Below are 27,912 nucleotides of genomic sequence, written 5' to 3' on the forward strand. Positions count from 1 at the left end.
AATTATAAGTTCTAGTCTCAAGGTTATAAAATATAAAGTTTCCTTGTTATTCGGATTGTCCCCTACGTCCCCTCTCTCCGAGTACTTCCTCACCTCTGTTCTTCATGGTAGTCCTGGATTCAAATCCTGGACCTGGTTATTTATTAGCTGCGTGAGCTTGAACAGTTTCCTTAACCTCTCTGAGCCTCAGCTTCCGTATCTATAAAATGGGCCCAGCATTTCCACTCCTAGACATATGAACCTCAGAAACATTTTTATGCATGGACACCAAACTGAAGTGCCCAGGTGTGTTCTTAGTAGCACTAGGTAGCAACAGTAGCACTTAGTAGCAATAGCAAAAGACTGGATACCACACAAAAGGCTCTCAAAAGAAGAGTGGATAAATTGTGGTACATTCACACAATGGAATTCACATAGCTGTGGAAATGGATGGCCTACGGTGATACTGTAGCAACAATATGGATGAATCTTAGCAAAATAATGTTAAGCTAAAAAAGCAAGTCCTTTTATTAAGATTTAAATATAATCAAAATGAACAATATATTTTAAAGTTTCCATATGTATTGGCCTGTTGTAAGGGGAGGTAGGGAAGGAGTTTTCTTAATCAAGCAGATAAACTTATTTATTTTGCTGAGGGTTTATAGACAGGACAGTCTAAGCCAGGAATTCTTAATATCCTCTTATGAAAATTAACTACAGGAGAGGGCTGGTACATTATTTTCATTTGCAACAGCGTAGGGAAGGAGCACCTGAATAGAGGTGAATTACCATTAGTGTTCTAGTTCTTGGGTTAGATGTAGGTTCCAAGGTATTCATCGCATCACTAAAATAAATGACTGAGAAAAATAATTAAGACCCAAGCATGGACCAATAGAATAGTATGAATAAAGTATTAAAAAGATTAGTTCAGTTTTGTGCACTGAAGTCCATTAAAAATATAATTGCAGAGATTACAGGATTGCATTAAGTGAGATAATGTTCATAACAACCTACTAATGGACTGTCTGGCATCCAGTAGGTACTCAAGACATAAAGTTAATCTCTCAATTTTCCCAGCCAACCATCAACCTTGTCTAACTCTCATAAATCAGGCTCCTCCATGCTTTGGTCCTTTAGGGATGAATCCTAAGTCACTCATTAATTTCCTTCGGCTTCCTCCCTCCCTCCCACTACTCTCCTCTCCCCCACCAGGGCAAAAAAAGCTCATCTATCTCGTGTTACAGAGCTATGGGGACAGTATGTATGAGAAGGCTTTGAGACTGTTCAGTGCTCCCAGTAAACGGTTGCTTTCCTACATGCCCAGCATCCTATCAGTGGGTGGAAAGAACAAGACACAACTCCCGAGCCTGGTAGCTTCTGCAGGTGAAGTGAACATGTGGCCACACTGCTGGTGTTCAGAGAGGAGAAAACCCGATGTGGTCTGTAATATCCTGGGAAGAGGTGGCCTGGGCTTGCGCCTGGAGTGGCATCTATAGTCTAAATGCAAGGAACAGTGGACCTGGACCTGGGGCTGTAAAACCTAGGTTAGAAACCTGACCTTTCCACTAGCTGGCTGTTGAGGGGGCAAGTCCCTCAGCTTCACTGAGCCCTGCTTTCCTCATCTGTACTATGCAAGTGGGAATAGAAATTAAACACACACACACACACACACACACACACACACACAATACAGTGCCTACCTGAGACACAGCAGACAAGCAAAAACTGTTTGCTGAATCTGAATCCTCTCCAGAGCTCCAGTTTTCCCCCAGGGGATTGATATACTCACTCCAGTTAGAGTGAAAATGCCTAATTCAGATTTGACAAGCAAGTGTCATTTTGAGTTAAGTTTTTTGTTGGAAGAGATGGGTGACATTTGTTGTGGGATTGGAAGCAGTCGCCTGATTTTTATCCCTGCATCCTGAGTCTTGTATCCATTGGAACAGGATGCCTGGAGAAGATGGCAATCGCATGTACATACCCCTTTTTGCTCAGCTCTTGTGTCAGAACCAGGGAAGGAGACAACCACAGCAGTCCTGGAAAGGAAAAGAAGTCACTGGAAAGCAATCTTGGAGAACCCTAATGGTGATGGAAGTTGGGCAGATGGTTTGGAGGTGCGGGTGATTTCACAACCCATAGGTCTTTTAAAAATCAGTAGGCCTGACCTGAGAAAGTTACCTCCTTTTCCCTTAAAACAAGTGACTTAGCCCAGCCCAGCAACATGATTAGGTCTAGGTCTATGAGACAGACCGGAAGCCTGGGGGTGAACTCTGTGCGTATTTTCAAAACAGATATACTGAACATTCATGATGGGCTAGGCATGGTGCTGAGCTTTTTATATCCTGAAGAAAAATCTTCACAGTATCTAACCATCAGAATGTCTCCAAATAGTCATTTTCTAGGTGTGAAACAGACTTGGGACAGTTTCTTAGGTCAGATGGGGTTACCCCGAGATCAATAGTGAAAATGTGGGGGCAGAAACCAGACCTTGGGGTGGAGATGGCTGCCACAGACAGGAAGTGAGGGCATCCTGTATTTTAGGTCACACTTGCTTGTCTAGAGGCGGGGGTGGTGTCTGCAAATTTTGACCAGAATACAGTTATGACACCCAGAAGGGAGACCCTGGAAGCCCCCAGCGTCCCCACCGGAAATACGTTCCCCCATTGCCATTACCAACATCACACTACCAGTTGCCTCATCCTGTGGAAACTGGAGGACGACTAGCTTTTGACTGGGAGAAAGGCCTTCACCTGAAGGGATAAAGCTTGGGGAGATTTTAAACATCAGTGGGAATTTTGGGGAAGTGGGTAAGCCCCAAAAGCTCAGGATATAAATACCTCAGGATATAAAAAGCTCAGCATCACTTAAAAAGAGCCCTTAAGGTATCCTTATCACTCAGACTTCTGTCCGGCTTAAAACTGTGGCCAGCTTCCCCACTCCCAAATATATTTGAAACTCTGGGGTATTTGCTTGTCTTTATGAGTAGGGAAAGGTCTTTTTACATTCAGGGGCTTTTTTTTTTTTTTTTGGAGGTAAGATATATGAAGGTGTTTTATAAATAGTAAAAGGTTACATAAGTGTAAGGCGATGCTTTTCTTACTACTTCCTATGGAGCCCGCTGCAGGCAGAGGCCTCTGATCTCATTCCCACTGGGAGCCTTTCTCCCCTCATAGGAGCCTGGCCCAGATTTGAAGCCCGGGAGTACATATTATGTAAGATTTGGCTAAATGGAATAGAGCCTCTCTTCCCATTTCAAATTTGTTAGGTTTATTTCAATTAAACATTTGTAATAAGTGTTCACAAGGTGCCTAGGCACTGTGCATAGTTGAGGACATAATGGAGAGTAAAAGAATGCATAGTTCCTATATTCAAGGAATTTACAGTCCAGGAGAGTGGCCAAAAAAAAAAAAAAAAAAAAAAAACAACAACAACAAAAAAAACCCCAAAAAATAAAAACTGGAAATCTTTTGGTTACATGAAATTTAAACTAAAACTCTGGTACCTAAAATGAAGCGGGAAACCTGCTTTGATTGAGGTGGAGAGGAAGGAGGAACCAAAAGAGGTAGAATGTTGGGGTCAGAGGGGCTAGACCTCACCATTTCCCCTCCAGACCTTTCTAGGGTTTCTCAGAGACCAGTTCAAAAAGCAATAATTTCCATAAGGCTTCTAGAAGAAAGCAGGAGGATAGTTTTCTGGCATGGAGATAGATAAAAGTTTCTTAGGACACAAAAAGCACTAAGCATCAAAGGGAAGAGTGATAAATGAGATTATATAAAAATTTAAAACTTCAAAAAAATTTTTAAACTTCAGTTCCTCAAATGACATTGTTAAAATAAACAGGGGAGTCAGACTGGGAGAAGATATTTACAATATATATGTTAAACAATTAACTTGTAGCCAGAGTATGTAAAGAGCTGCTACAACTCAATGAAAAACAAAGAACAATTTAAAAAATTGGTCAAAGACTCACATAGACACTTGACAGAAGGATGTATATTAGTGGCCAATAAACCAAATTAAAAAACTGGTCGACACCATCACTCATTAGGAAAATGCAAATCAAACAGTTTACCAACAGCTTACTTTGTAAATAGCGGTGCCAGCCTTTGAGACAGCTTTGTGTCCTTAACAGTTGGATGGATTCCCAAGTGCTTCTTTGTATTTTAGTTATAAAACTTTTTTCTTATATCCTTTCTCTCCCTCTAAATTATTTTTATCCATAGCACTGAACCCATGAAGTTACAGCTAGATTTTTTTTTATAGATGTCAATGGTTATGTAATCTTTCACTTGTGGTCTCTGAGCCTCTTTTCTAAGTTTGCAAATGACATATTAATATTTCCCTTTGCTAAGAAGCGATCTCTCAATGGGCTGCAGTTACCACCCTCTGTAAAGACAGAAACCCACATTACTATTAACATCACATCATAATGATTCTCTCTTGTCCAGGAACAGGTGCACTTGTGAAACACAAATGGCAACCCAAAAGAGGGCTAAGGGACCCTTGTCTAGAGCTCTAAGAGGCTCTTCTAGGGACTAGGAAACATTTGGAAAAGTTATGCCAAAACTAACAGTGAGGATCCATTGCGCACCCACTAGAATATGTAAAATGAAAATCCTGATCACAAGGGTTGGCAAGGATGTGGAATAACTGGAATTCTTACACAGTGCTGGTATGAATACTGATATAAAGCACTTTGGAAAGCGGTTTGACAGTTTCTTTAAAGCTAAATATGCATCTACCCTATGGCCCAGCTACTCCACTCATGGGTCTCAAAACATAGGTCCACAAAAAAGACAGGTACACAGACCTTCATAACAGCTGTATTCACAACAGGCAAAAACCTGAAGCAACCCAGATAAACAGGACGATGGATAAGCAAATCATGGTCTATCATGTCATAGAAAACACTACTCAGCAATTAAAAGGAATGCACTATGATCAATATAACTCAAAAAAGCAGCCAGATACAAAACACTGCATTCTGTATGATTCCATTTGTGTGAAATTCTACAACAGGCAAACTAATCTATGATAGGAAAAAAACAATCACAATAGGAAAAAGAGAAGTAAGTGCCTGGTTGGGGAGGGAGTGGGGTGGGAATGTAGCAGGAAACTGGGAAGAGATACGAGGAAACTATCTGGGGTGGTGAGAATGTTCTAGATCTTACTAGTGATATATGTTACATGGGTGATATGTTTGTCAAAACCCCTTGACCTAAAACAGTTAAGGCCTGTGTATTTTGCTGTGTGTAGATTATATCTCCATAAAAAACTGTTAGGCAAAGAAATCACTAGTTTCCAATTTCAAGAAGGCAGGGTAAAGAACTTTCTGTACCCTTCCTCTCTGAGGAACAACTCAAAAACAACTAGGAGAGTAAGAAATAGCAAAATAAAATTTAGCTCAGTGAAACTAGATAACATCTGTAACCCACAATAATGCAAGGAGACAGCAGATAGAGAAATGACAAATGACTTACCAGAAGGGATGGAGGTCAAACCTGACCCCAAAGGGGTAAGGGTGAGGGGACAGGGTTGTGGACTGACAGAAGGCAAGTTCATTTCCCTGCAGAATCCCAGAAAGGCTCAGGTACCAGAGAAATCAGGAGGGAGAAGGAGGTGCTATAGCAGAAGGACTATTCGAGAACCTGTTGAGAAGTGTTCGTTACACCCTCCCCACTACTTCCCTAAGACACCATCATTACGAGCTCACAAAGCCCTCTCCTTTCTCTTTCCTGAAAACCTGTACCCTTCTCAAGGCTTAGAGTCAGAGAAATCTAAAGCCAGGAGGATCTGTAGGCTACTTCTGTTTTCCTACTCCGTACAATACTTCCCCCACAAAAGAAGTACAGAGTCAGTTATTTGCTTGAAGAGAGGAAGGGAAAGAGGAAATTTTAGGCAGTGAAATAAACTCCTCGGGTTCATATAGCCATATATCATCTTGTTATGCACATGCAGTACATTATACATCTTCTAGTATTATACCTCATGAGGTATTTCTTCTGTCTCTTTTTTAAAAAAGATTTTATTTTTCTGAGAGAGAGAGAGGAGAAGAGAGAATGAGGAAGGGAGAGAGGGAGAAGCAGACTCCCCTCTGAGCAAGGAGCCCAACATGGGGCTCGATCCTGGGAGTCCTGGATCATGACCTGAGCTGAAGGCAGACACCCAATCGATTGAGCCACCCAGGTGCCTCCCTTATGCAATATTTCTACCATAAATGGATCTGTGAGGTAGTGCAAATACTATTATTCCCTCTCTTATGATAAGGAAAACAGAGGCACAGAAGGATTACATGACTTGTCCAAGGACACATAACCTGTTACTATCTACTCAGACAAGAGCGCTGGTACCTCGATTCCAGGATCAGTATTCCTCCACTCTTCAATGATAACTGCTACCTCTCTTCAAAAATAGTGTGGACACACAAAAAGGAAAATATGCTGTGATTCCCTTTATAGGCAACCCTAGAAAATGTAAGCTAAGTCTTAGAGACAGAAGACAGATCAGTGGCTGCCTAGGGACAGGGAGCAGGGCAAAGTGGGAAGCAGAGATCACAAAGGGACTTGAAGGAATTTGGGGGGAGCAATAGATTGTTCACTGATTTTTTGAGAGAGAGAGAGAGCACAAGGGAGGGGTAGAAAGGTAGAAGGACAAGCAGACTCTGTGCTGAGCATGGGGCGGGGCTCCATCCCAGGCCCCCGAGATCATGAGCTGAGCCAAAGTCAAATGCTTAACTGACTGAGCCACCCAGGCGCCCCAATTGCTCACTGTTTTGACTGTGATGATTTCACTGGCGTTTACATATGTCAAAACATCAGATTTTATACTTGAAATATGTACACTTTATTGTGTGTTGATTATCCCACAATAAAGCTGTTTGGAAAAATATGAGCAGAAATGAATCAGTTGCGGAGAGGCCCTGTGTTTATTATTTCCACTTTTCAAACCTCTACAGAACATTAAAAAATATGCTAGACATACAGAATAATATAGATTTTGCCTCCGTAGGGATGTGCTTAAAGAAGAGGAAATAGCAGAAAGGGAGACAGAACATAAAGACTCCTAACTCTGGGAAACGAACTAGGGGTGGTGGAAGGGAAGGAGGGCAGGGGGTGTGGGTGACTGGGTGATGGGCACTGAGGGGGGCACTTGACGGGATGAGCACTGGGTGTTATTCTGTATGTTGTCAAATTGAACACCAATAAAAATAAATTTATTATTAAAAAAAATAAAGAAGAGGATGTCAAAGGAGAGAGCAAACACTTACTGAGGACGTTATGGACTGCTTATTTTGTCCCCTCCCCCAAATCATTGGTTGAAACTCTAACCCACAATGGGATGGTGTTAGAAGGTGGGGGCTTTGGGAGATGATAGGTAAAGATGAAGTCAGGAGGGTGAAGCCCCCACAATGGCATTAATGTCCTTATGAGAAGAGGAAGAGACCAGAGTATTCACTCCACCATGTGAGGACGCCATGAGAAGGTGGCCCTCTATAAGCCAGGAGGCTAGCTCTCAGCAGAGTAGCCACACCATGATCACGGGCTTCCCAGTCTCCAGAATTGAGAGAAATGTTTGTTGTTTAAGCCTCCTGCTCTGTGATATTTTTGTTAACAGCAGCCCAAACTAAGACACATCTAACGTGTTATCTTTTAGAATTTTCGCTGAACCCTATGTGATGGCCATTGCCATCACATCCATCTCACTGGCAAGAAATTTTCAGGCCAGTAATAGGTGGTGTTTCAGGGAGTCGATAACTAATAGTCCTTTTCCCCTGCTCACTTCCTGAGTCCTGAACTCTTTCCGACTCGGGAGTCAGGCGCACAAGGATGAACATGTCAACTTTATTACTGATAACAGCTGGTTTGGAAGACTTGGCTGAGAGGTGCTGCCAAATGGGTCTGCTAATAGGCTCTCCAGAGCCGAACCGGACTCTGAGATTGCAAGCTTCCCCCAGAGCCCCACTAACCTTGGCATAATGTAGGGATCGCAGGCTTCCTGGAGACAAGCCATCTTAGGAATGCCCAGTTCCTTTTTCCAAACAGATCAGTGAGTTGCTACTTCCATGGGTGGGACTGAGTAAAGTTGGGGAGAGAAGTGACAGGTGTAACTTTAGGGCAGTCCCTTCACATGAAAACACAAGGAATTAGAAAAAAGTATACCCCCAACAGCCAAGTGGCATTCAGACACAGGTCTACATGCCAGAGCATTCACCATGTCATTTGGTTTCATCCTAAAAGTTGTGTGCAAAAATAATTTCTGTGCACTAGGTCCTAAACTAAGTGGACTAATTTCTGTGCATCTGTTCTGCATAGACTTTGAGCCTGGGATGGGGCAGACTAAAATAAATGTCCTGGTCCTTGTCCTCGGGGAGTTCAAGGACTGATCAGCCATTCTTAAGTGACAGCTTTGGCCTCAACTTGCCTCTTCAATATGTCTTCCATGGATCCATTTTGTGCCTCATATTTGTGCCTTTGTGCCACAGGACTACTACGTGTGGCCTCAATACACATAACCCAAACTCTCGCCTTTATTATTATGCTATTCCTTTTTCCTGGAATCAACTCAATTAAGTATATAGTTTTTGAGCATCTGCTGTGTTAGGACTGCAGGAGATGGCGCTACAAAGAGGAATCCTCTCTGGCTACTGGATATTGCAAAGCTTGGTCTTTCAATGTCTAAATTCTATCCGTCTTTCCAGGTCCACTTCTTTCAGGAAACCTTCTCAGGTTTGATCCGAGACCAGGCGTGATCTCTGATCTTGGGCTCTCTGGAGTATTTGAACTGTGGCTTTGAGCGGTGCTTCTAACTGCTGGTCAGTGGACTCCTCAGCCATACCTACCAAATGGAGCACAATGGAAACACTCCGTAATTCTGTGATTCATCTTCATCGCAGAGTCCTTGAAAAGCTGGTCTTTCACTCAAATTTTGCTGCCTAGCTAACAATGGGCAGAAGAGGAAATAGTTAGTGGGAGGCAAGACTACCACTTGTTGGCCTGCACCTGAATCTTGCTTTGTCACCTCCTCCTCTAATTTCACCTTTGCCTTCATAGCTACTGACACTCTTTTTAACCTTCCTGTTGCTGTGCTTACTGGTCCTCTTTGCCTCCCCCTGTCGATCCTCCCAGCTCAAGCTTGAATGAACCTCACTCAGCCAGATAGCCTTGACTTCTCCCGCAGCCCAGAGTCCTGTCCAGTCTTTCAGCCCATTCCATGGTCCACATCCATCTCAGGAAGCAGAGCTGCTTTGGCTTGGGCCCAGAGCCAGAGTCCATCTCAATGCAACCCGGGACTCCTTTGGGTTTTTCCAGGTTTAGACTTACCAAATGTCTCACCAGACTAAGGAATATAGTCATATCTTTTTTTTTTTTTTTTTCCCTGCCTATACGGGAGCAAGGAGTGGGAAATTGCTAAAGAAATTTTGGTTTGCAACATAAATTCAACTCAAACCAGCATGAATAAAAGGGGAGTTTGGCCAGAGTCCTCAGACATCCCATGGAATCTAGACAGGGATGTAGCCTGGTTGGGATCAGAAACAGTCTGCAAAACCTGGGGAACCCAGAAGCCCTGATTCTCTTCCTGCCTTGATTTTCTCTGTGTATCTGCCACACCCTTTTCTCTGCTTGCGGACTGTTTTACTGTTTCCCAGTTCCCATGGCAAAAAAAAAAAAAAAAAAAAATGGCCAATATCTTTCATGTTTACAACTGAGTCTTAACACAAAGAAATGAAGAGGGAAAACATTCTAATCGTCGGTCTTGGGTCCAGACTTCCCAGGTAAGAGCCTGACTGACTCAGCTTGTTTTGGATGTGTTTCCTGGGTCAAGGAGGTAAGGAGGCAGGACAAAGCAAGCTTCTGCTGCTACTGTGTGGAGGCAAGAGGTAGAGGAGAAATTTCTAGGGAAAGGAGTCCTGAAGCTACCATCTAAAAAGTGTCTCTTATACCCCCTCGATGGAGCACATATCAATGGCCCCTGTCTCTAGGAAACTGGTCCCCCCATTCTGCATCCAGCTACTGGTCACTATTGCTGGTAATATGCTTATTTATTGGTGTTCTCTCTTCCCCAACCCCTACCCCCTCCTTAAATGTGTACAAGGCAGGGATGGGCTTAGAGCTTTTTGTAATAATCAACATTCCCCCAACACACACACACACACACACACACACACACACACACACACACACATACACACTGCTTATTCAGTGCCTGCACTCAGGAGATTCACCTGGTAGCTGCTGAGAGAATACTGAGATGTACCAATAATTGTTCTGAGCCCTTTACACATTAAGTAATTTAATCCCTGAAATAACCTTATGAGGCAAAAACATTTGAGGAGACCAAAGAGGATAAGTAGCTTGTCCTAAATGACGCAGTTAGTAGGTGGTAGAGCCAGGATTCAAGCCCAGGCAGTGTGATGCTCAAGTTTGGAGTCCTCACCTGGAGACCCTACCACCTTTCCAGGAATGTTTGGTGAGTTCCTACCTTGCTTCTCAGGTTTTTTCAAGTGGCCACATCTGTATATGCACACAGGCAGCAGTGTCCCTGGATAAGATGAAAGCGTAGAAGTCAGGAATTAATTTGCCCTCCTTCCTTAGGTGGAATGAGCTATTTTCTCTTTTATGTCCACACCTTACCTGTGCATGGGTAGCACCTGTAATTCTTTTTTCTACTGATCTGCTTGTGTCTATTTCACATACATGACCAGTGGGGTTCATTTTTAATATTTACTTAATATATTTTTATTTTAAATAAAAGTATTTCTGGGTAACTAATTTTAAGTTACATATGTAATAAAAAAGAAATTAGCTATTTCTTATTTCTTTCCTTCTGCCCCACTTTCTTTTCCAAAGAGAAAAATCACTTTCAACTTCAAGTTATTTATCTGGTCTTTCCCCCACATTTCTGATTCACAGAGTGTGCTGCTTGCTTATCAATTTTAGACATTAGTTATAGACTTCCTATTATGGTAATGAGGATTCTAAACTCATGTACATTCCCTCTTCTCTTCTTCTTGTCCTCTCTTATTTCTGGTTAACAATGCTTTTGTTATCATGATTGTATAAATATTGTTTACTATTAAACCAATAATGTATTTTAATTACATATCCATTCTTGCACTTTTTTTTTGTTTTTCCTGGAGTTAATAATTGCCTTTAATTTCATTTGTTTAGTTTTCTATCAAAACTTGACTGTGTTCTTTTATATGCTCCCACAGCTCTGTGAAACACTTCTCAGTAACATTTCTACACTGTCAGACCTGTTAGATATCCCTTCAACTCCACCCAAATGGTTCTCCTGGAGTCCTCTGACTCCTTGGTTAGAGATTGGTTGATCTTTCTGATGTATAACTGGTGTAACTCTTTACTTTGCTGACTCCCTGAGAATTCCTTTCACCTCTCTCTTGTCTCCTAATTCTTGCCTCCCATCTCATCCTCTGTTTTTATTTTGATGGAACCTATTTTCCCATAGTAGCTTTCTAAGAAAGAGTACACTGGAGATAATTTTTTTTGGGGGGGGGGGGGGACTTTCCTGACTGAGAATCTAATTCTCTGCCTACTCTTGATTTGGGTGGTATAGAATTCCAGGCTGAAAATGGTTTTCACTTAGAATTTTGGAGGCGTTACTGTTGTGTTCCATTTTCAATGTTGTGCCTGAGAAGACTGATGTCATCCTGATTCTTATCCATCATTTTTATCTTTATTTTTTTAGATTTTTAAAAACATTTATTTATTCATGAGAGACACAGAGATAGGAAGAGACATAGGCAGAGGGAGAAGCAGGCTCCCCGAGGGGAGCCTGACGTGGGACCAGATCCTCAGACCAGGATCACACCCTGAGCTGAAGGCAGAAGCTCAACTGCTGAGCTACCCAGGGGTCCCTCTATTCATCATTTTTAGTCTGTTCCCCAGTTTTCCCTACTGTGTTCTCTCAACTTTTAGGATCTCCTTTTTGTTTCAGGGTTTTGAATTTACAGTGATGTGGGACTTTTTACATTCATTATCAACACTTGGTAGGCTTTGTCAATTTGGAGATTTATGTGTCACTTGGGGAACATTTGCTTATATTATTTCTTTGATAATTTCTTTCCCCATCTTTTCTCTGCAGCCCCTACCTCTGCATTCCTATGCTCTATCTTCTAATTTCTTTTTTTTTTTTTTTTTTGCTATTATATTTTTACTTTCCAAGAGCTTGTACTTTTTCTCTGGTTATTATTATTTTTTTTTACAAAAAACAAAACAAAACAAAAAAACCCCCAAAAAACAACCCTGTTTTTGTTTCACAAATGTTCTCTAAGGATATTAATCATGGACTTTGTTTTTAGTTGTTTACTTTTTATTCTGTTACCCTATTGTTTCTATTTCTCCCAGGTTCCTTTTTACCATTTGTTTTAGTCTGTTTTATGTTTGAGATTTTGCTCTAATGTCTGGCAATCCTTGGTTGTTCACTCATATTTAAGAGCAAAGCACTAAGAATGTCATTGGAAGCTCTGTGTGCATGAGCAGGGCTTTTAGAACAACTGGGTTTTTTTCTCCACGGGGAGCCCCAAATATCAGCATCTGTAAGCCTCCTTTAGGGAGCAGTTTTGTCTACCATTCAAAAGAGATTCCCTTTGGGCTGGAACAGGAAGGAGTAAACAATGTCTTGGTTATCAAAGCAGAGGAGGCCTGTGATCTGTTTTGCAGTGTTGTCTCCAAGGAGCATAAAGATGCTAGAAAGGAAGGACTGGGAGGGCAAAGGGTCTATAAGACAATAATGTAAAAGGTTCCTGTTCAGCAAGAGAAGTAACACAGCAGCAGGGAGCTGCTGGACCTGATCACCGATAGGGATTGTAACTGTCTGAACAGAAACCTGAGTGGACACAGGATCAAAGATCAGAGGGCCACTCATTCCCACTACTTGATGCCTTGGTGCTATATAGAAACCTCGTAACACCATTTTGCAGAAAGGTACCTTGGATAGATCTGATTCTTATTTTATTTTTTGCTTGTCAAGCAGTCTGTGGATTGAATGCTCAAATCGAAAAAATTAAGTTAAGCTATAGGAAATAAAATAATTTATGGACTGGGATTCATAGCTGACGTGTACATTTGCATATAAATTAATACCAAGTGTACCAAATAATAATGACATAAATTCCTAGGCCTCAAGTGTAAGTGTTCTGGATAGGCTTCTGTTGGCTCCCTGGCTGCCCCCAGCTTCTACATTGCGGGTCTGCCTACATCCATCATTGGAAGAGGCTGCAGAATGTGTCTTCCTGCTTGCATATCATCAGCAGATTGCCAGCTCTCCAATGGGAAAGGCAAATGAATACAGCTGAAACCATTGACATTTCTGGAGAGAATTTTAGTCCTTTAGCTTAGGAATGACATATGTATGCACACACGTACACATGTATACACACATGGATTAGGTTCCTAACTCATGAAATCAGGGGACAGATGGGGGAACCAAGCTGATTTCCAGCCTGATTTGTGCCCAGGAGTCTCTAGGTAGAGCCCCAGTGCCTCTAGAGATGTAATCACAGTCCCAGGTGTCTAGGGCAGCTGGGGGCCTGCTCTGCTTCTTATATTCTGATAGTTTCAGAAACTCAGGGTGGAGAACAGAAATGGTGTCACGACATGGAGGCACAGGGGAAAAATGGCAGTAGGGACTGCACTCCCCCTTGAGCACTAGTGAGGAGCAGTCCTCCCTCCTCTCCTCCATCTCCCTGAGAGTCCTCATGCTGAGGCAATGTGTCACCATATTTTCAGCAACTCTGCTAAGTTGTGTCTCAAAGAACTGAAAGACAAATCTCCAGAGGTTTACATGTTTGATTCACACCTTACACGGTAGCTGTCTGTTGCCAGGGGAAATACTACTGAGCAGATTTCCAGCAGCAGCCAGAGACTAAGTCTTCAACCTTACAGCCATTTTGCTTGTCTTGTTGTGCGGGCCTTGGGGAAAAGTGTGAATGATGCAGTGCCAACCCTCCTCACTAGGAATGATTCAGGCACCAGCACTCTGGGAAAATAGAAACCTGGCCAGGGGTGGGGTGCACTTAGCTAGCAGTGGCAGTAACCTCTTCATCACGCACATAGGTGAGATGCTGCTCTCTTAATAGATGCATACTGATTGCATTCTAATAATAATTTGTGCTTATCTCAAAGGACCTTAACCAGATAGCCTCGTTAAAATCTCATGATAACCTCATGAAATATGCAAAAGCTTCTATGCTCTGCGTGTCAAAGAGAGAAACTGAGTCCTGAATGACTGGCTGTGTGACCCACGACTAACCTGTAAGAAAAAGCCCCAGAAATCCATACTTATTCTCATTGTCTCTCTCTTTCTTCATTGTCTTTGAGCAAATTACCCATTTAACAGTACTGGCTTATTACTAGACCATTAAGTATATACATGGAAGCTGATGCAGTAAAACCAAGAAAAAAATCCAATTCATAATACGAATGTCTTAGGGGATGATCTTTCTTATCGAGGAGCAATTTTTTCACTTTAAGATGATTATTCTTGGAAGTGCGTTAATGGTAAGCTTCCCTGGTTCACTTAAATATTGGTTTATGGATCTTTTCACAGAAAAGTAGAGAAGGCAGAGGGGGATGATATTTTAAGCTGAAGTACCTGGTTGTCAATGAGCAGTGAAGAGCAGCTGGAGATTAACAATGATTTCTGAAGTGATGGTGAGTGTAAGCCAATAGTATATAGAATTGATTCACAAAAATGCAACTCACATACAGTTCTGGGGCCATATGCATTTTTATGAAAGTGAGCCTTGCCTATGGCAGTGTAAGCCCAGAAGTGTAGACCTCCAAAGGGGCTTTATGGAGGCTTGGCGGGGTAAGGCTCAGTGGGGTGGAGGGGTCTGTCTTGACGATGAAGACACCAGAGATCTCTGCCATATGGCCTTATAGAGCCTGGCTTCCTAAAAGGCTGGGACAGCTGTAGCCCTGGAGTATCAAGAGAGCCACAGGTGACTGGCAGGTAAAGGGCTAGAGAGCATCTGGTCCTAAATCCAGATGGAGTTTACTGTTTCCTCCCCCCACCTATGATATCTTGGATTCAGAAGCAGGGGATCACTTCTGTGCTAAAAATTTGCCTGAATTTTAATCCCCTTAGAAGGTAGTGTGTGCTCCTGAAAGCATAACAGACCTGCATTCAAATATGGGCTCAGCCATTTCCTGAACGAGATTTCTAACTTCTCTAAGCCTTAGATTCTGCATCTGAAAATGGAGAGGGTAATTAACTACCTTGCAGAGAGGTAGTAAGCCTTAGAGATGATGTCTGTGAAAGATTTGCATTTAATAGGCACTCAAAATTAGTAGCTATCATTTTTATTGGAAGAGAGGCTGAAATCCCATTGGGGGGAAAGAGAAAGCCTGCCTCAGCCAAACTGGGTTGGGAGAGGACTTCAATAAAGAGTGGATGGATAGTCAGCACCCCCTCTTGCATCCCCCCACGGTGCCTTAAGTGCAGGTCTGCATATTCAGCAGCACTGGGACCAGTGCCAGAAGCTGTCCATGCCTGGCCAGCACAGCTTGGAACTTTGCATCAGAAGCAGCATGGTGCCAATTAGGTCCACCCATCTGGGACTTTGAATCAGGTGCTGGTGATGCAAAGAAATGGGGGTAGTGGCGAATCCACTTTGGGGTTAGTGGTGGCGGCAGCATCCGGCTTCCAGGGCAGCAAAGCCAGCAGTGGTGTCTGGGGAGTTCCAGCTGTGGTTGTGGAGCAGGCTGTACCTGTTGGGTGTTCATCAGAGTGGTTTTGTGGAGGGATTTTTGGCTGCTGAGCCTCCCTTTGTTCTTATCTGTGTTCTGAGTCTGCCTGAAAATTCTGCAGAGTACCCCAAACTCCCTTCAAAAATTTTTTTCTCTTTAAGTCAGAGAAAGTTCATTTCTGTCCTTAGCAACAGGAACTTGACTAGTATACCTTTCCAAACTGCCTTACTTAAAGTAGTTCCCTCTTTTTCTATTTCCTTTATTGTGTTAATCACTATTGGCAATTATTTTTACCAATTTGATATTTGTTCATTATTTGTTTCCCTTCCCTGAAAGTCAACAACCCGAGGGACCTCTTCCCCATCCTCACCACATCCCCTCGACTGCCAGGTTCCCAGCAGCTGCTTGGCGTAGCGTAGCGGTGATACCCACAGATACTGGCACCAGACTGACTGGGTTTGAATCATGGTGCTGCCATTGTGGCATTTTGGATCTCTCTGTCTCTCAGCTTCCCCATCAGTAAAACGAGGGTGATGATGGGTCCTGTATACAGTAGTGAAAATGAAATGAACGCATATATGTGATGAGTAGCCTGGCACCAATTGTTTATGAATGAATGGAACCTAAGAGAATTTCGAGTAACAGTTGCTTTTCAGGATTTTATGAGTCCTGTCTCATCCCCTCAACCTTCACACTCTGGAAGGACTCTTTCTCTAAGATCAGGCTAAAAGTTTACCAGATTAGTATTTGGGGCCTGCTGGGTCTCACAGAAGCAAGGGTCCAGCCTTCCACGTGTCTCCATTTACAGAGCACTTTATGCTGCCCATGCTTTGTTACATAAGCGTCCCCAGCTTAAGCATCACAGCCTGGGAAGTCAAGCCTTTCTGAAACCAGTGAGTCATGAAACCTCCCCCAGAGGCCTCTCGTTGTCTTTCCCCAGCCTGCTGCGGCTGGTGGGACCGCCACTGCTTCCAGGAAGAGCTGGGCCTTGGGGGAGCCCCCGGCCTTGGAGGACACAGGAGCATCAGGGCAAGGCATCTCATCCGGGCGGAGCTGGGGCCGCATTCCTGAGTGACCACTTTTTTCTGGAATCAATGTGTTAACTTTTTCCACAGCCTCAGTCTTCCGGCTCAGAGGGGTGGGTGCCACGTGAGCCAATAGTTTGTGTGTGTGTGCTGTGTAAGTTGACTCGGTGCAACCGAGCCTGGGGCAGAGAGTTCAGACATTTGCTGCTCTATTTTAAGATCCCCAGTTGTGTCTGTTTCCCAGCAATCATCACTTGGTCAAAGGAAAGGGAAAGCGGGGTGGGGAAAATGAGGCCCAAGTCACAGCCTCTCATTACTTCTAGCTGGGTGGAAATTCCCATTCTTTATGGAAGCAAAGCATCTCTCCTGCCCCAAAACTCAGTGATTCAGAATTCTTCACCGGTCAAGATCAGGACAAATTCTTGCTCATTCTAGTAACAAAAATCAGGACAGCACTGCATTCTTTGCATGTATCTTAGACTTCTCAGAGCTCATTCACACACTTTCCTCCCATTTGATAGGTAAGACAGACATTATTACTCCCTGCTTACAAGTGAGGAAACCGAGTCACAGAGAAGTTGGTGGTTGCCAATGGTCACACAGCTAGTTAGTCATAGAACCAGTCACAGAGTCTAGATCTCCTGTGTTTTAAATTACATTCTGTCATCCAGTAAGTAGCCATTCATTGTCTTCCCTCCATATCAAGGTTCCTTTCCTATCTCATGAGTGTCCATGTGATGGAGAACGAAGCACTAGGGGGCTGTTCTTATGGCTTCTTGCTCCTCCAGTTGGGCCTTACAGGAGAGGACATTCATTCATGCAAACAAACAGTTATTGAATGCCTACTGTGTGCAGTTACTGTGGTTTTGCAGGTTCACAATCTATGGAAGAGAAGGCTGCTAAACACAAAATGACAGTAACACGTAGTAAAGTGCTGTATTGTTGCAAACACGGAGTGTCATGAGAATAGAGAGAAAGAGGTGATTCATTTTGTCAGAGGCAACAAGGAAACTATCAGAGATAAGGTCATTTTCCCCCCTCCAACTTATAATTGTGAAAATTTTCAGGCATATGGAAGAATTGAAAGATGATTACAACCACCATCCAGATTCAACCACAGTTTGCCATGTTGTCTTTTTCTTTCGATATACAGATCAGTGGACGCAGACTCACAGATACTTAGACATTTATGTAGGCGTATAGCTGAACCACTTGACAGTAAGTGAGAGGTGTCCTGACGCCCATTTCTAAACATTTCAGCATGCATCTGCTAAGAATAAGGACATTCAAGGAGGTGAATTTTGCGTTGGGTCTTGTCAGATAAATAGGAGTTTATCAGACGAAAGAGGAATGTCATTCCAGGTTTCAATGACAATGAAAGCAAGTGGATGAGCAACATGGAGTATTTGGTGGAAAGGCTGAGGGTGACCAGAGCTGAAGGGGTTGTGTTGCCGCTGGAAGAGGAGGTGAGAGCAACTGATTGGAACCTTCTGTAGAGGAACTGAAATGTCCTGATAAGGAGTTTCAGTGTGACCCTGGGGAAGGTGGGAGACACTGCAGGCTTTTAAAGAGAGAGATGCCACACTCTGATATATTTTTATCTGGCACCAGAGTAGGTGGAATGGGTGGGATGGAGAAGACTGGTTAGCATACAAGAGGTTGGGGACAAAGGTTTTGAAGGTGAAGGGAGAAGATTCCAGACATCAGACCAATGTAGAGAGGATTTGGAGGCTGACTGGAGTTAGGAGGGATGGAAGAGAGGGATCATTGATGGCGAGTGAGATTTCTTTTAAAGGCAACTGAATAGATGCTTTACTGCCATTAATTAACATCATTAATCTAGTCAAATGTGGTGGTGTGTACATAATACCGAATTCATTTTGGACAAATGAGGTGCCCGCATACCTTGAACACTAGCGGAGGCCAGAGAGATAGGTTTGGGGGTCATGAGTATACAGATGTGGTTAAAGTAATAACCTACTCTGGAAGAAGCTATCATACAAAAAGAGAGGCAGGTCAAGGCCACAGCCTTGGGCAGCCCCTATATTGGATGGACAGACAAGATGGGAGGAGCAGCCACTGAGTTGGGACATGAGCCAGAGTGTGGCCAGCTCCCCTGGTAGGTTCACAGTGAGTGTTACACGAGCTCATTTGTGTGAAATTCCAAACTCCAGGCAAGGACTTGGTGGTTGCTGGGTAAGTGAAGAACCATTTCTAGAGTGGACATGGATGTTCTAGATGAACAGCATGGCCCCAGGGTCAAGTGCTGCTGGGGGTCCCAGGGCTGGCCCTCTATAAACTGAGTCTTGGAAGCCGAAAGCTCTTTACCTGTGCTTCCTCTGCCCTTCCCAAAAAGTGAAGACCAGATTGAGCTATAAGAGAAGATAAAACTTCATCTCTCGGATCCTCTTGGAGCTGGAGAAATGAGCGTTTTGAAACCCGGGGCAGGAAAGAGCTTCCTACAACTCTGGAGGAGGTGGGGGCAGTGTGTGGAGTGAGAGGCTAAAACATGGGTGCTGGAGTCAGATGACCCTGTACCAAGTCATGGCTCTGCCTTCTGTTCCTTCCTCAGTGAACCTCTCGATGCCTCAGTTTCCCCATCTGTAAAACAACAGGAGAGTACCTCCTCCAGAGGTGAGTGTGAGGATTGAAGAAGATGAAGACTAGAATCCCCATAAATGCAGAGCACAGAAAATGCTTACTTGATGCTAGCGATTATCACCGTTATTACTGCAGCCGGGGGGAGGGGGTGCGTGTCAGCAAGCCTGGGGATTGGAGCCAGCAGGTTCCCCTGGGGCCACACTTGGAGCAGCAAAGCCAGACGGCTGGTGGAGAAGGAGGGGCTCAGTGGGGCTCAGTCACACAGCTCGCCGCGTGTCTCCCCGTGCTCAGATGTGTGGGGCCCATTAGGGAGGAGAGCTCATTTCTTTCTCTGCAAAACACCATGCACCCCCCACTGTGCTCTTCCCTCTGTCCACCTGGGCCTGTTTCTAGGACAGCTGCTGTGTCAGGGGCTGATGGCCTGGGAGCTTGTGAAAGGACCACCTGTTCCCATTGCCCTCCCCACTTCCCTCCCAGCCCAACTCCGCCAGCTCCAGCCTCTGACTGCTCACGCATCAAACCACGTTTCTCCCTCTGCTCAGGTGTCGGAGGCACATTGCGAGAGGCACGTTTCCTTACAACTTGTCCGGCACTCACAGCTACTGTTGCTGCTTCTTGAGCTTCCCCTGTTTCCTACAAAACTGCTCTTCCTCTGTTTCCCTGCAGTGACCTTTCACGCCCTCACCCCTACTCTCTCCACTTACATGGGGGTTCATGGAAGGTGACTCTAGGGAGGGGGAGAGGGCTGCATGGAGGGCAGGTCCCTAACTCCCAGGAGATGGCAAGAGCCCTCCTGCAGCTCCGACCTAACATCTCTGCACGTGCGTGTGATGTTCACATGTTGGGTTTGCTGTTCCACAGCCCTCACATCTCATCTGTGGCTTACGTAAGCACCTAGAAATCTCTAACTAGGGCAGTGCGGAGACATGGCCTGAGGTAGCATCAGCGTCCAGTGGGAGAGCTGCTCCGAAGCAAAAGGACAGGCAGAGAGTAGCCCTGGGTTGGGACCTGCTAGACTGAACTGGGTACCAATCCTCGCACCTCCATTTAGTGGGTATGTCACTTTGGTTAGATTACTTACCCATGGTTGTCTGGTTCCCCTTCTGTGGTAGCGTCAATAAGGCAGTGAGCTCCATGTTACATCGAGGCGAGGCCTACAAATGGGAGTTACCCTTCCTTCTAGACAGGGTTTAGAGCAGGGCCACGTGGCAGGCAACCAGCTGGAGTCTGTTCTTGCTCCACCCAACCCACAGCTTCTTCTCAGCACATGCCTCTCTGGAATACCTAGGAGAGAGGGAAAAGGGGACCAGGTGGGCTGGGGTTTTCCTTGCTCCAGAACTTCAGAGAAGTATGACGAGGTGGACAGATTCCATGTGTGTTTGGTGCCCTGTTTCCAACTGAAGCTGGGCTCTGGAGCCATTCACACCCGCCAGACCCTTCCCTGACTTTGTGTCAGTTTGTCTGCACTGGTGGACTCCATGAGCCACAGCAGAGGCGCGATTGAGAGGTGCATAGTCATGTTTCACTGCGTAATGCAGCCTGTCTGTGACCCATTTCCAGAAAGCTGTCTGGTTGAAGTTCGGCCAAGAATGTCTGTGACCCCCAAGATCCTGGGAAGCTGGGTTGACAGTGACTCTGAAGACATTCACCGCATCTTAGTGGGATGCATTTCCTTCATTCCTCATTCACCACTAATGAGTTCCTGTGCGGTGCTGGACACTGGGCTAGGCACCAAGATTCGGGGGACCAGGCCTCCCTGAGGCCATTTTAGATCTGCTCAAGTGAGCACCCAGATCTCAAAGGCGGCTTCCCCACCAAGGAGAGCACATCATGTGTCTGTGGAATCAGGGATGATCTGAGGTGGCGAGGATCCCTGAGAAATGAGGGTGGTGGGCTGGGGCTGAAATTGATGCAGCAGAGGTTTCTCTCTGTGGGGGTCTTTCAGTCCCCTGCCCCTCCCCCCCACACCCATAGACACTCAAGCTCTCTCTTTCTCTCTCTCTCTGTCTCTCTCTCACACACACACACACGCATGTGTGCAAGAATAAAACAATGCTTCCTTTTCACCTATTCTGTCCCCCTGTCCCCCTTGGAGCAATAGTTAGGCTGTTTTCAGTGTCTTCCCAGAGAGCCTTCTCTTTATTCATGTCAATGCAGGTGGTTGCCCTGGTTGAGGAATACAGCAGAGTGAGCTGGGCAGACCCTCTACCCCACAACTAGGGGGTGGTGGCGCTTAGGTTCTCCCCACCACCACCACCCGTGCTTGTTTCCCACCCGGAGAGAGGCACAGTCCAGCACGCAGCACCCACCCGACTTTCCAGTTCTGGAATCCAAAACTCCTCAGCCTGGGAAGGAGCAGGGCGTTGGAATTGCAAAGATCACTTTTCGGTAGTGTGCAAATCCTCAACGTCCCTTGTTCTCCCCTGATCTTTCATCCTAAGTAGTGCCTTAGGATGACAAATTATTAAATGAGAAGAATTCACATTTTGATAAACTTGTTCCTATGCTCAGTGAGTGGAAGTGAAATCCTTTCAGAAATATGACATTCGTGACAAAAGTGAACAGAGATGAGGAGGAAGGGTGAGAAAGAGGAAGTCATTTAGAAACCCAGGATTCTTGAGTACTTCTCCTATTTTGCAGGCTTAGGATGAGATGGGGCTCGCTTATTGCCATCAATTTAGTTGATACTTTAGGGAAGGCATCAAAACAATGGCAGGAGCATTCGTATGTGAGAGCGGAGGTAGCAAGGGACGAGTTTGCAGACGGGCTGGGGACAGTCATGCTGCGGGGAGGATTCGGGGGTCTGAGGCAGGCGGATGGTGGGTTAGGGTGTGGGGTGGGACAGACCCTCGCAGCCAGGAGGGCAAGCCTCTGTGTGTGGGTCAGATCACGAAACACCCAGCAAAGGGCCTATGAAGGGCCACAGCCAGCCTTTAAGAATCATCAAAGCATAAACACTGAACGCTCCATCTATCAGCAGGCAGGCTCCCAGGAGGCTGAAGACGAGCCAAGGTCCCCGGGGCCCAACATATCCCCAAGACCTTGGGAGCTGAAGATCTGCCTCCCTTGGAAGCTGCCCTAGGGCTCCCTCCAGGTGGGAACCAGGCTCCCACATGAGCAAAGAGGGATGGGAAGCACAGCTGGTGGGGGTGGCAGGGCAAAGCAACGGCACTCTGAGTTTCCTTGCCAAGAGAAGTCAGAGCCCAGCTATTAATGGAAGGACTTCAGCAGAAAAAGGGATTCTCTGCAGCTGTACTTGGGAACTGCATAGATGAGGGACTGAAGACGCAGAAAAGCCCAGAGCCAGTGACGACAGATGCTAAGGGCAAAGATAGAGAGCGGAAGATGTGCATGGTGAGAAATGAATGTATGGTGAGAGGGAGAGGAAATATAAGAGGAAGTTACAGAAGACAGCTCAAGGAGTTATAGCATCCTGTCATGATTTCCCAAACTTATGCTTTCTTCTTCTCCTGGTGAGCAAATTCTGCCTTCTGGAGAAGGATGTGTGCCGGGAACACAGCTTCTGGAGGTGGGCCATCTGAGATCAAAACCCAGCTGGATCACTAAGTAGCTGTGCGACCCGAGGCCAGTTACTTAACCAATCTCTGCTTCAAGTGTAGAATGAGGACAAGACAGTAATCATCTTACGGGGCGCTCATGAGAGCTGAAAGATAATTCAGGGAAAAACACACAGAACAGAGCCTGGGCCTGGCACATAGTAGGTGTACAATAAATGCTAGCTGTTGCAATTTGTGTTGCAACAAGCTATCCATCTAGCCAACATTTATTTGGAACACACGCTGAACTGGACATGGCGCTAGGGGCTGGAGACCAAGGCAATGGTCTCCACCCTCTGGGAGCTCGTGATGAGACAGACTGCAAATCAAAATTAGGCAGTAAAATTAAGTTAAAAAGTCAAGAAGAGTCGATGCTGGTCCTTTGGTTCTAGAAGTAAGAATAGAGGTTGCCTCTGATGGTGGGGTAGGTGGGGGCTGGCTGGAAGGAGCATGAAGGTAATTTCTTTGAAAATGAGCAGTACCAAAAAAAAATAAAAATAAAAAAAAAGAAAAAGAGAGAGAGAGAGAGAGAAAGAAAAAAGAAAATGAGCGGTACAGAGAGGAGAGGGGACTTTAGGCCAAGAGAACCTCACACTCGGGGTTTTGTAGGTGTAAGGCAGTGTGGAACTGGGGGAACTTGCCAACTGCTGAGTTTGGCTGGGTGTTAGGGTGTGAGATGGAGGATGTGAGATCAGGTGGTCAGAGCCTTCTATTCCACGCAGAGGAGTCTAGACATGCTCCTACAAGCCGTGAGTACCACTGACACGTTTCAGCCCCCTCCCCAAGGGGCTGAGACTGCCCTGCCTTGGATGCTAGGGGTCCATTGGGCTCATTGGGGGAAAGAAAAGCAGGCCTCCCAAATTTCCGTTCCCCCAGAGCTCCTTCCAGACAAGGAAGAGGAAGAAGGAAGAGACTGGGAGAAGAATAAAACAGCCATCCAAGTGAGCTGTCCCCACTGTTCTGAAGGATGGCTGGGGAAAAACAATTGTTTGCTGTATCCAGGCTGAGCTCCTTCAACTCCCCCCCCTCCAGCTGCCCACGAGAGGAGGGCGCACCCCCCTGTAGTTTTGGCCATGACCCTCCAGGACGATGGTCCCTCTTTCACATCTTCAGAGGCTCTCTCTCTCTCCTGACTCAGCCGCCTCACGATGTGTGCTGCTTCTGCTGTTTTTATGCTTCTACCAAACAGTTGACATCCAGTTGTGCATCCTACATGCTTGAGAGCCTCTGCTGTATACAGGGGATTCCTAAATCTTTCCGCACTGCCAAACTACAACCAGCTTTCTTAGCTCTTTCCTCCCACTTGGAGCCTGCTCCTTCCTACATGTTCGGAGGGTTCTGGCTGTGTTCCATCCTGGTCAAACCCCACTCACTCCTCTTTCAATACTGCAGACCCTCCCTGAACTCTCCCCTTCCTGGACTTCTCTAGCAAGGACTGTCCATAACTTCCTTTCACCTCTTCTTCCCTGCTATGCTAGTTCCATTTCCTCAGGGAGAAAAGAAGAAGAAGGTCATTAAACTCAGCGAAAAGTCTAAAAGCTGTGCGATTTCCCCACCAGTGAGGGAACACAATAAATTCTTAATATTTTTTGGTAGATCCATGATTGAATTGGGAACATCCAGACCCCTGTGGAGATGGTTTGTGCCAAATCAGAAGTCAAGAAAGGGAATCCATTTCCCCTGACCACTTCCAGCAGGTAAAGGTCCTCTGTGGACTTCTGCTGGGGAGGGAGCATGGTGCTGGGGCGGGGGGAGTGTGGGGAGGCAGAGGAGAAGAGGCAAGTGGAAGACCCTGGGCTGGGACAGCCTGGGGTATTTAATCCCGATCCCAGATGACCCAGGCTGCGGAACCCTGTCCCCACACCCTCCATGAAAGACAGCACAGCTGTGTGGCCAGTGCTGGGCAAAAAAAAAAAAAAAGAGGTCAGGTTCATGTCAAAGCCAGTGCACAGGTGGGCTCAATTTGCTGGATTTACAGCAACTGTCGAGTCATTACTGAAATTGCAGACATGAACCAGCCTACCTGCTGGGAAGAGAATTTGGGATACATTGTGAACTTCAAAAAGTTTCTGCCTGGAAACTGAAGAGGTAACCATGGCAACCGGGAGGCAGGTTGAACTCAGAAAGGCTCTTCCTCTTGAGCCCTGGCCTTTGTGCTCTTGGATTGGATTTGCCAGACTGCACGCACCGCTTTGTCTCTCTTGCCTCTTTTGCTTTCTTTGTCAAGTAGGAGAAAGCGCCAGCTCAGGAATCTGGAGAGCTGGCCATGTTTCAGCTGCTTCCAGATCCAGGGCACTTAAGTGAGGGCACCTTAGGCACTGGTTGTTTTGCTGTCTGCAAAATGGAAATTAAAAGCCTCCTCTGGCCTATTCACAGGCATGTAGACAGAACAGGAAGGTTTAGGGAGATTCTGTGCATAATCACCATTATTGTTGTTATGTGGCTACATCTGGGCTGATTCCAACATGGTGCTACTGAGGGCAAGACCTGGCATTCAATCCATCCATAAACTTGTTTTCGTCGCCTGAAGAAAAACTGTCGCAGATACCACCCACATCCCCACCTGGCAGCTGCATAATACAATCTCGTACTGGAGCCTGAGCAGCACGGGTGAAACATCAGGCCTCACCTCAACTGACCAACTCCTCCAGCAGAACGTCCTGCTGCTGATGGGGGTGCGGGGTGGGCTGCTTCCTTGGCTGGATGGAGGATTGGGCTGAGAAACACAGATGTTCAAAAGGCATCCTTCCATTGCCTGGCTGCACATCAGAACCCTTACCCCTCTCCCTGTGCCCACTAAAACTCAGCTTTGCACTTGTGAGAAAGGAAGAGCCCGTGATGGAGGTGAAGGTGGGCAGCTGGCATCTGAAGACGGTGCTGCCAATGTGTGAGCTGCTCCACACCTGCCTCTGTCTACTAACCCCCAGGGAGAGTGGGGAAGGATTTGACTACACTCTTCAAAGTGCATTATGTTTTGACTAACTGGGTCATCTTCTGTAGGCCCTGGCTTAACAGGAGGATCTGCTTTGACAGATGACCCCCCCCCCCCGCCCTTGTTCTGATTTGGGCCTCTTTTGCTCAACTGCTATCTGCAGGACTTCCTGTTCTCTCCCCCTTTGTAGTTTTATTTATTTTTAATTTTTAAAAAGATTTTATTTATTTATTCATGATAGACACACACACACACACACACACACACAGAGAGGCAGAGACACAGGCAGAGGGAGAAGCAGGCTCCATGCAGGGAGCCTGACATGGGAACGGATCCCAGGACCCCAGGATCACGACCTGAGCTGGAGGCAGATGTTCAACCACTGAGCCACCCAGGTGTCCCTCCCGGCTTTGTGGTTTTAACTTTTCCTTCCCTGACCAGCTTTTCTGGGCTGTCTCACCCAGCTCCTCAGGTAGGGACCTTTTCTCCTCTTGTCTCTCTTCCTCCCCTCCCTGACCCTTTATTTCTAGGCCTTGCTGAAGAATGGCACCTCTTAGATGGCCCTCATGAACTGAAAACCTCAATTCCAAAAGACCCAAAAACCATACTGCGTTTCCTTATTGTCTAGCAATTCCATTTCCCCAGTCAATAAACCCAAGAGCTAACATTTATTGAGTGCTAACTATGTGTTCAGCACTGACCTCAGCACCTTGTTGACACACCACCACCAACCCCTGTTTGGGACCTATGCCCTCATCCTCAGCCTGTTGCCTGCTGTAGGCTGCCAGCACAGCCCCTTTGGCCTTAACAGCTTGCCTTGCTTAAATTTAAGTCATGTTCTTGGGGCAACCACATCCAGTGAGTGCTCATTGTGGGGTACAAACGCCTGCCCCCTTGCTTCAATGAGGGCAGCCCCTGGGGCCAACTGTGCTGTCTAGTTGCAGCAAACAGGACACCTAATGTCTCCCTCTGCCCAACCCTGTTTCCCCCACTCCCTTTCTGGTCTGAGAACTCTCCCCAGCAAGGCTACCTCAAGGGTACTGTTTCCTGCCTCCTGGGGGAACTCAGACTAAGAACTTACGCAGTCTTCACATCTTTAAGAAATAGGTGCATCCTATTTTCATCTTAGAGATAAGGAAAGTGAGGCACAGAAAAGTTAAGAAGCTGCCCTAAGGTCTCCCCCATCAGTACGTGGTGAAGCCATGATGTGAAACCTGGAAATCCAGCTCTGGATTCCACACTGCAAACCTCACACGCAGCCTCATTAAATAGCAATCCCAAGGGGAACGGAGGAGCCACGGTGGGAGGGGAGGGCTGCTGTGAGGCCTTTATGGGAAGGCTGGGAGAGAGGGAGGGCATTTATTACCTGGACTTCAGAGATAAGACACTGAACTAGCTGCTGCTTGAACCCAGGATCATTCATCAGCTTACAGAGGTGCCGGGATTCTAATTTTGGCTGGGAGGGCAGTGGAAAAAGCGTGGTAAATTCGTATTTGAATGCTGGCATAACACTAATCGTGAAACGCCGAGCAAATTCTTTCACCTCGCTGGTCCTAACTCAGTAAAAACGCCTGGCACACCGATGCTCCATAAAGAGCGCTCCTCCCCCCCCCCCCCCCCCCCCCGGCCGTTTGTCTGCCAGTTCCAACCCTCTGATCTTGCGCAAGTCCCTTTAACTTTCTGACTCAGTTTATCTGTGAAACAGGTGATGAGATGAGGAGCTGCGGTAAAGGGCTGACTTGGCCCCCTTGACCGACCGCTCGGGGAGGAGCACAGCAAACGGGGGTTATCAGGGTCATCGTGGCGTCGTCTTGCGGGGCTTGCAGCCCTGGCCGCGGTGGGTCAAGACGCAGCAGGTTCAGGCAGGCGCAGGCGGCGCGAGATCCACGCTGTGCGCATCCCCAACGCGCTCCCCCCCCCGCCCCGCAGATCCGCCGGCTACCGCGGAGTCGGCTTTCGGCTTTTACCGGAGGCCTCCGGGTTTTTTTCCGACTGAGCCGAGTGGGCGCTTCTCGGGCCGTGTGACTTCCCGCCGCTCCTCGCTCCGCAGCCCGCTCAGCCCCGGGGAGCCGCAGCCGCGTGCGCCGCGCCGCGGGCCCCTGCGGACG

The 27,912-nt window shown here is 46.1% G+C and overlaps 1 protein-coding gene across 9 annotated transcripts; it reads right to left on the reverse strand.

Moving 5' to 3' along the window:
• Positions 1-157: 157 nt before the first annotated feature.
• Positions 158-27,909, reverse strand: LOC144316276 (uncharacterized). Of its 9 annotated transcripts, none has more exons than XM_077902013.1 (8): positions 27,772-27,909; positions 20,397-20,599; positions 19,417-19,539; positions 16,060-16,232; positions 10,459-10,518; positions 8,819-8,915; positions 7,946-8,051; positions 158-2,015 (listed from the first exon to the last, which is right to left on the reverse strand). In XM_077902013.1, exons 4-7 carry the CDS (start codon positions 16,154-16,156, stop codon positions 7,991-7,993), a joined length of 315 nt encoding a protein of 104 aa, XP_077758139.1. In that variant the 5' UTR covers positions 16,157-16,232; positions 19,417-19,539; positions 20,397-20,599; positions 27,772-27,909; the 3' UTR covers positions 158-2,015; positions 7,946-7,990. The 9 variants fall into 9 exon arrangements, 6 of the variants coding, with proteins under 6 accessions (XP_077758139.1, XP_077758138.1, XP_077758141.1 ...); XM_077902012.1 differs by having other exon boundaries at positions 19,417-19,646; XM_077902015.1 differs by lacking the exon at positions 19,417-19,539 and adding an exon at positions 27,171-27,260 and having other exon boundaries at positions 27,772-27,895.
• Positions 27,910-27,912: the final 3 nt, after the last annotated feature.

This window comes from Canis aureus, chromosome 6, assembly GCF_053574225.1.
Source record: "Canis aureus isolate CA01 chromosome 6, VMU_Caureus_v.1.0, whole genome shotgun sequence".
Classification (NCBI taxonomy): Eukaryota; Metazoa; Chordata; class Mammalia; order Carnivora; family Canidae; genus Canis; species Canis aureus.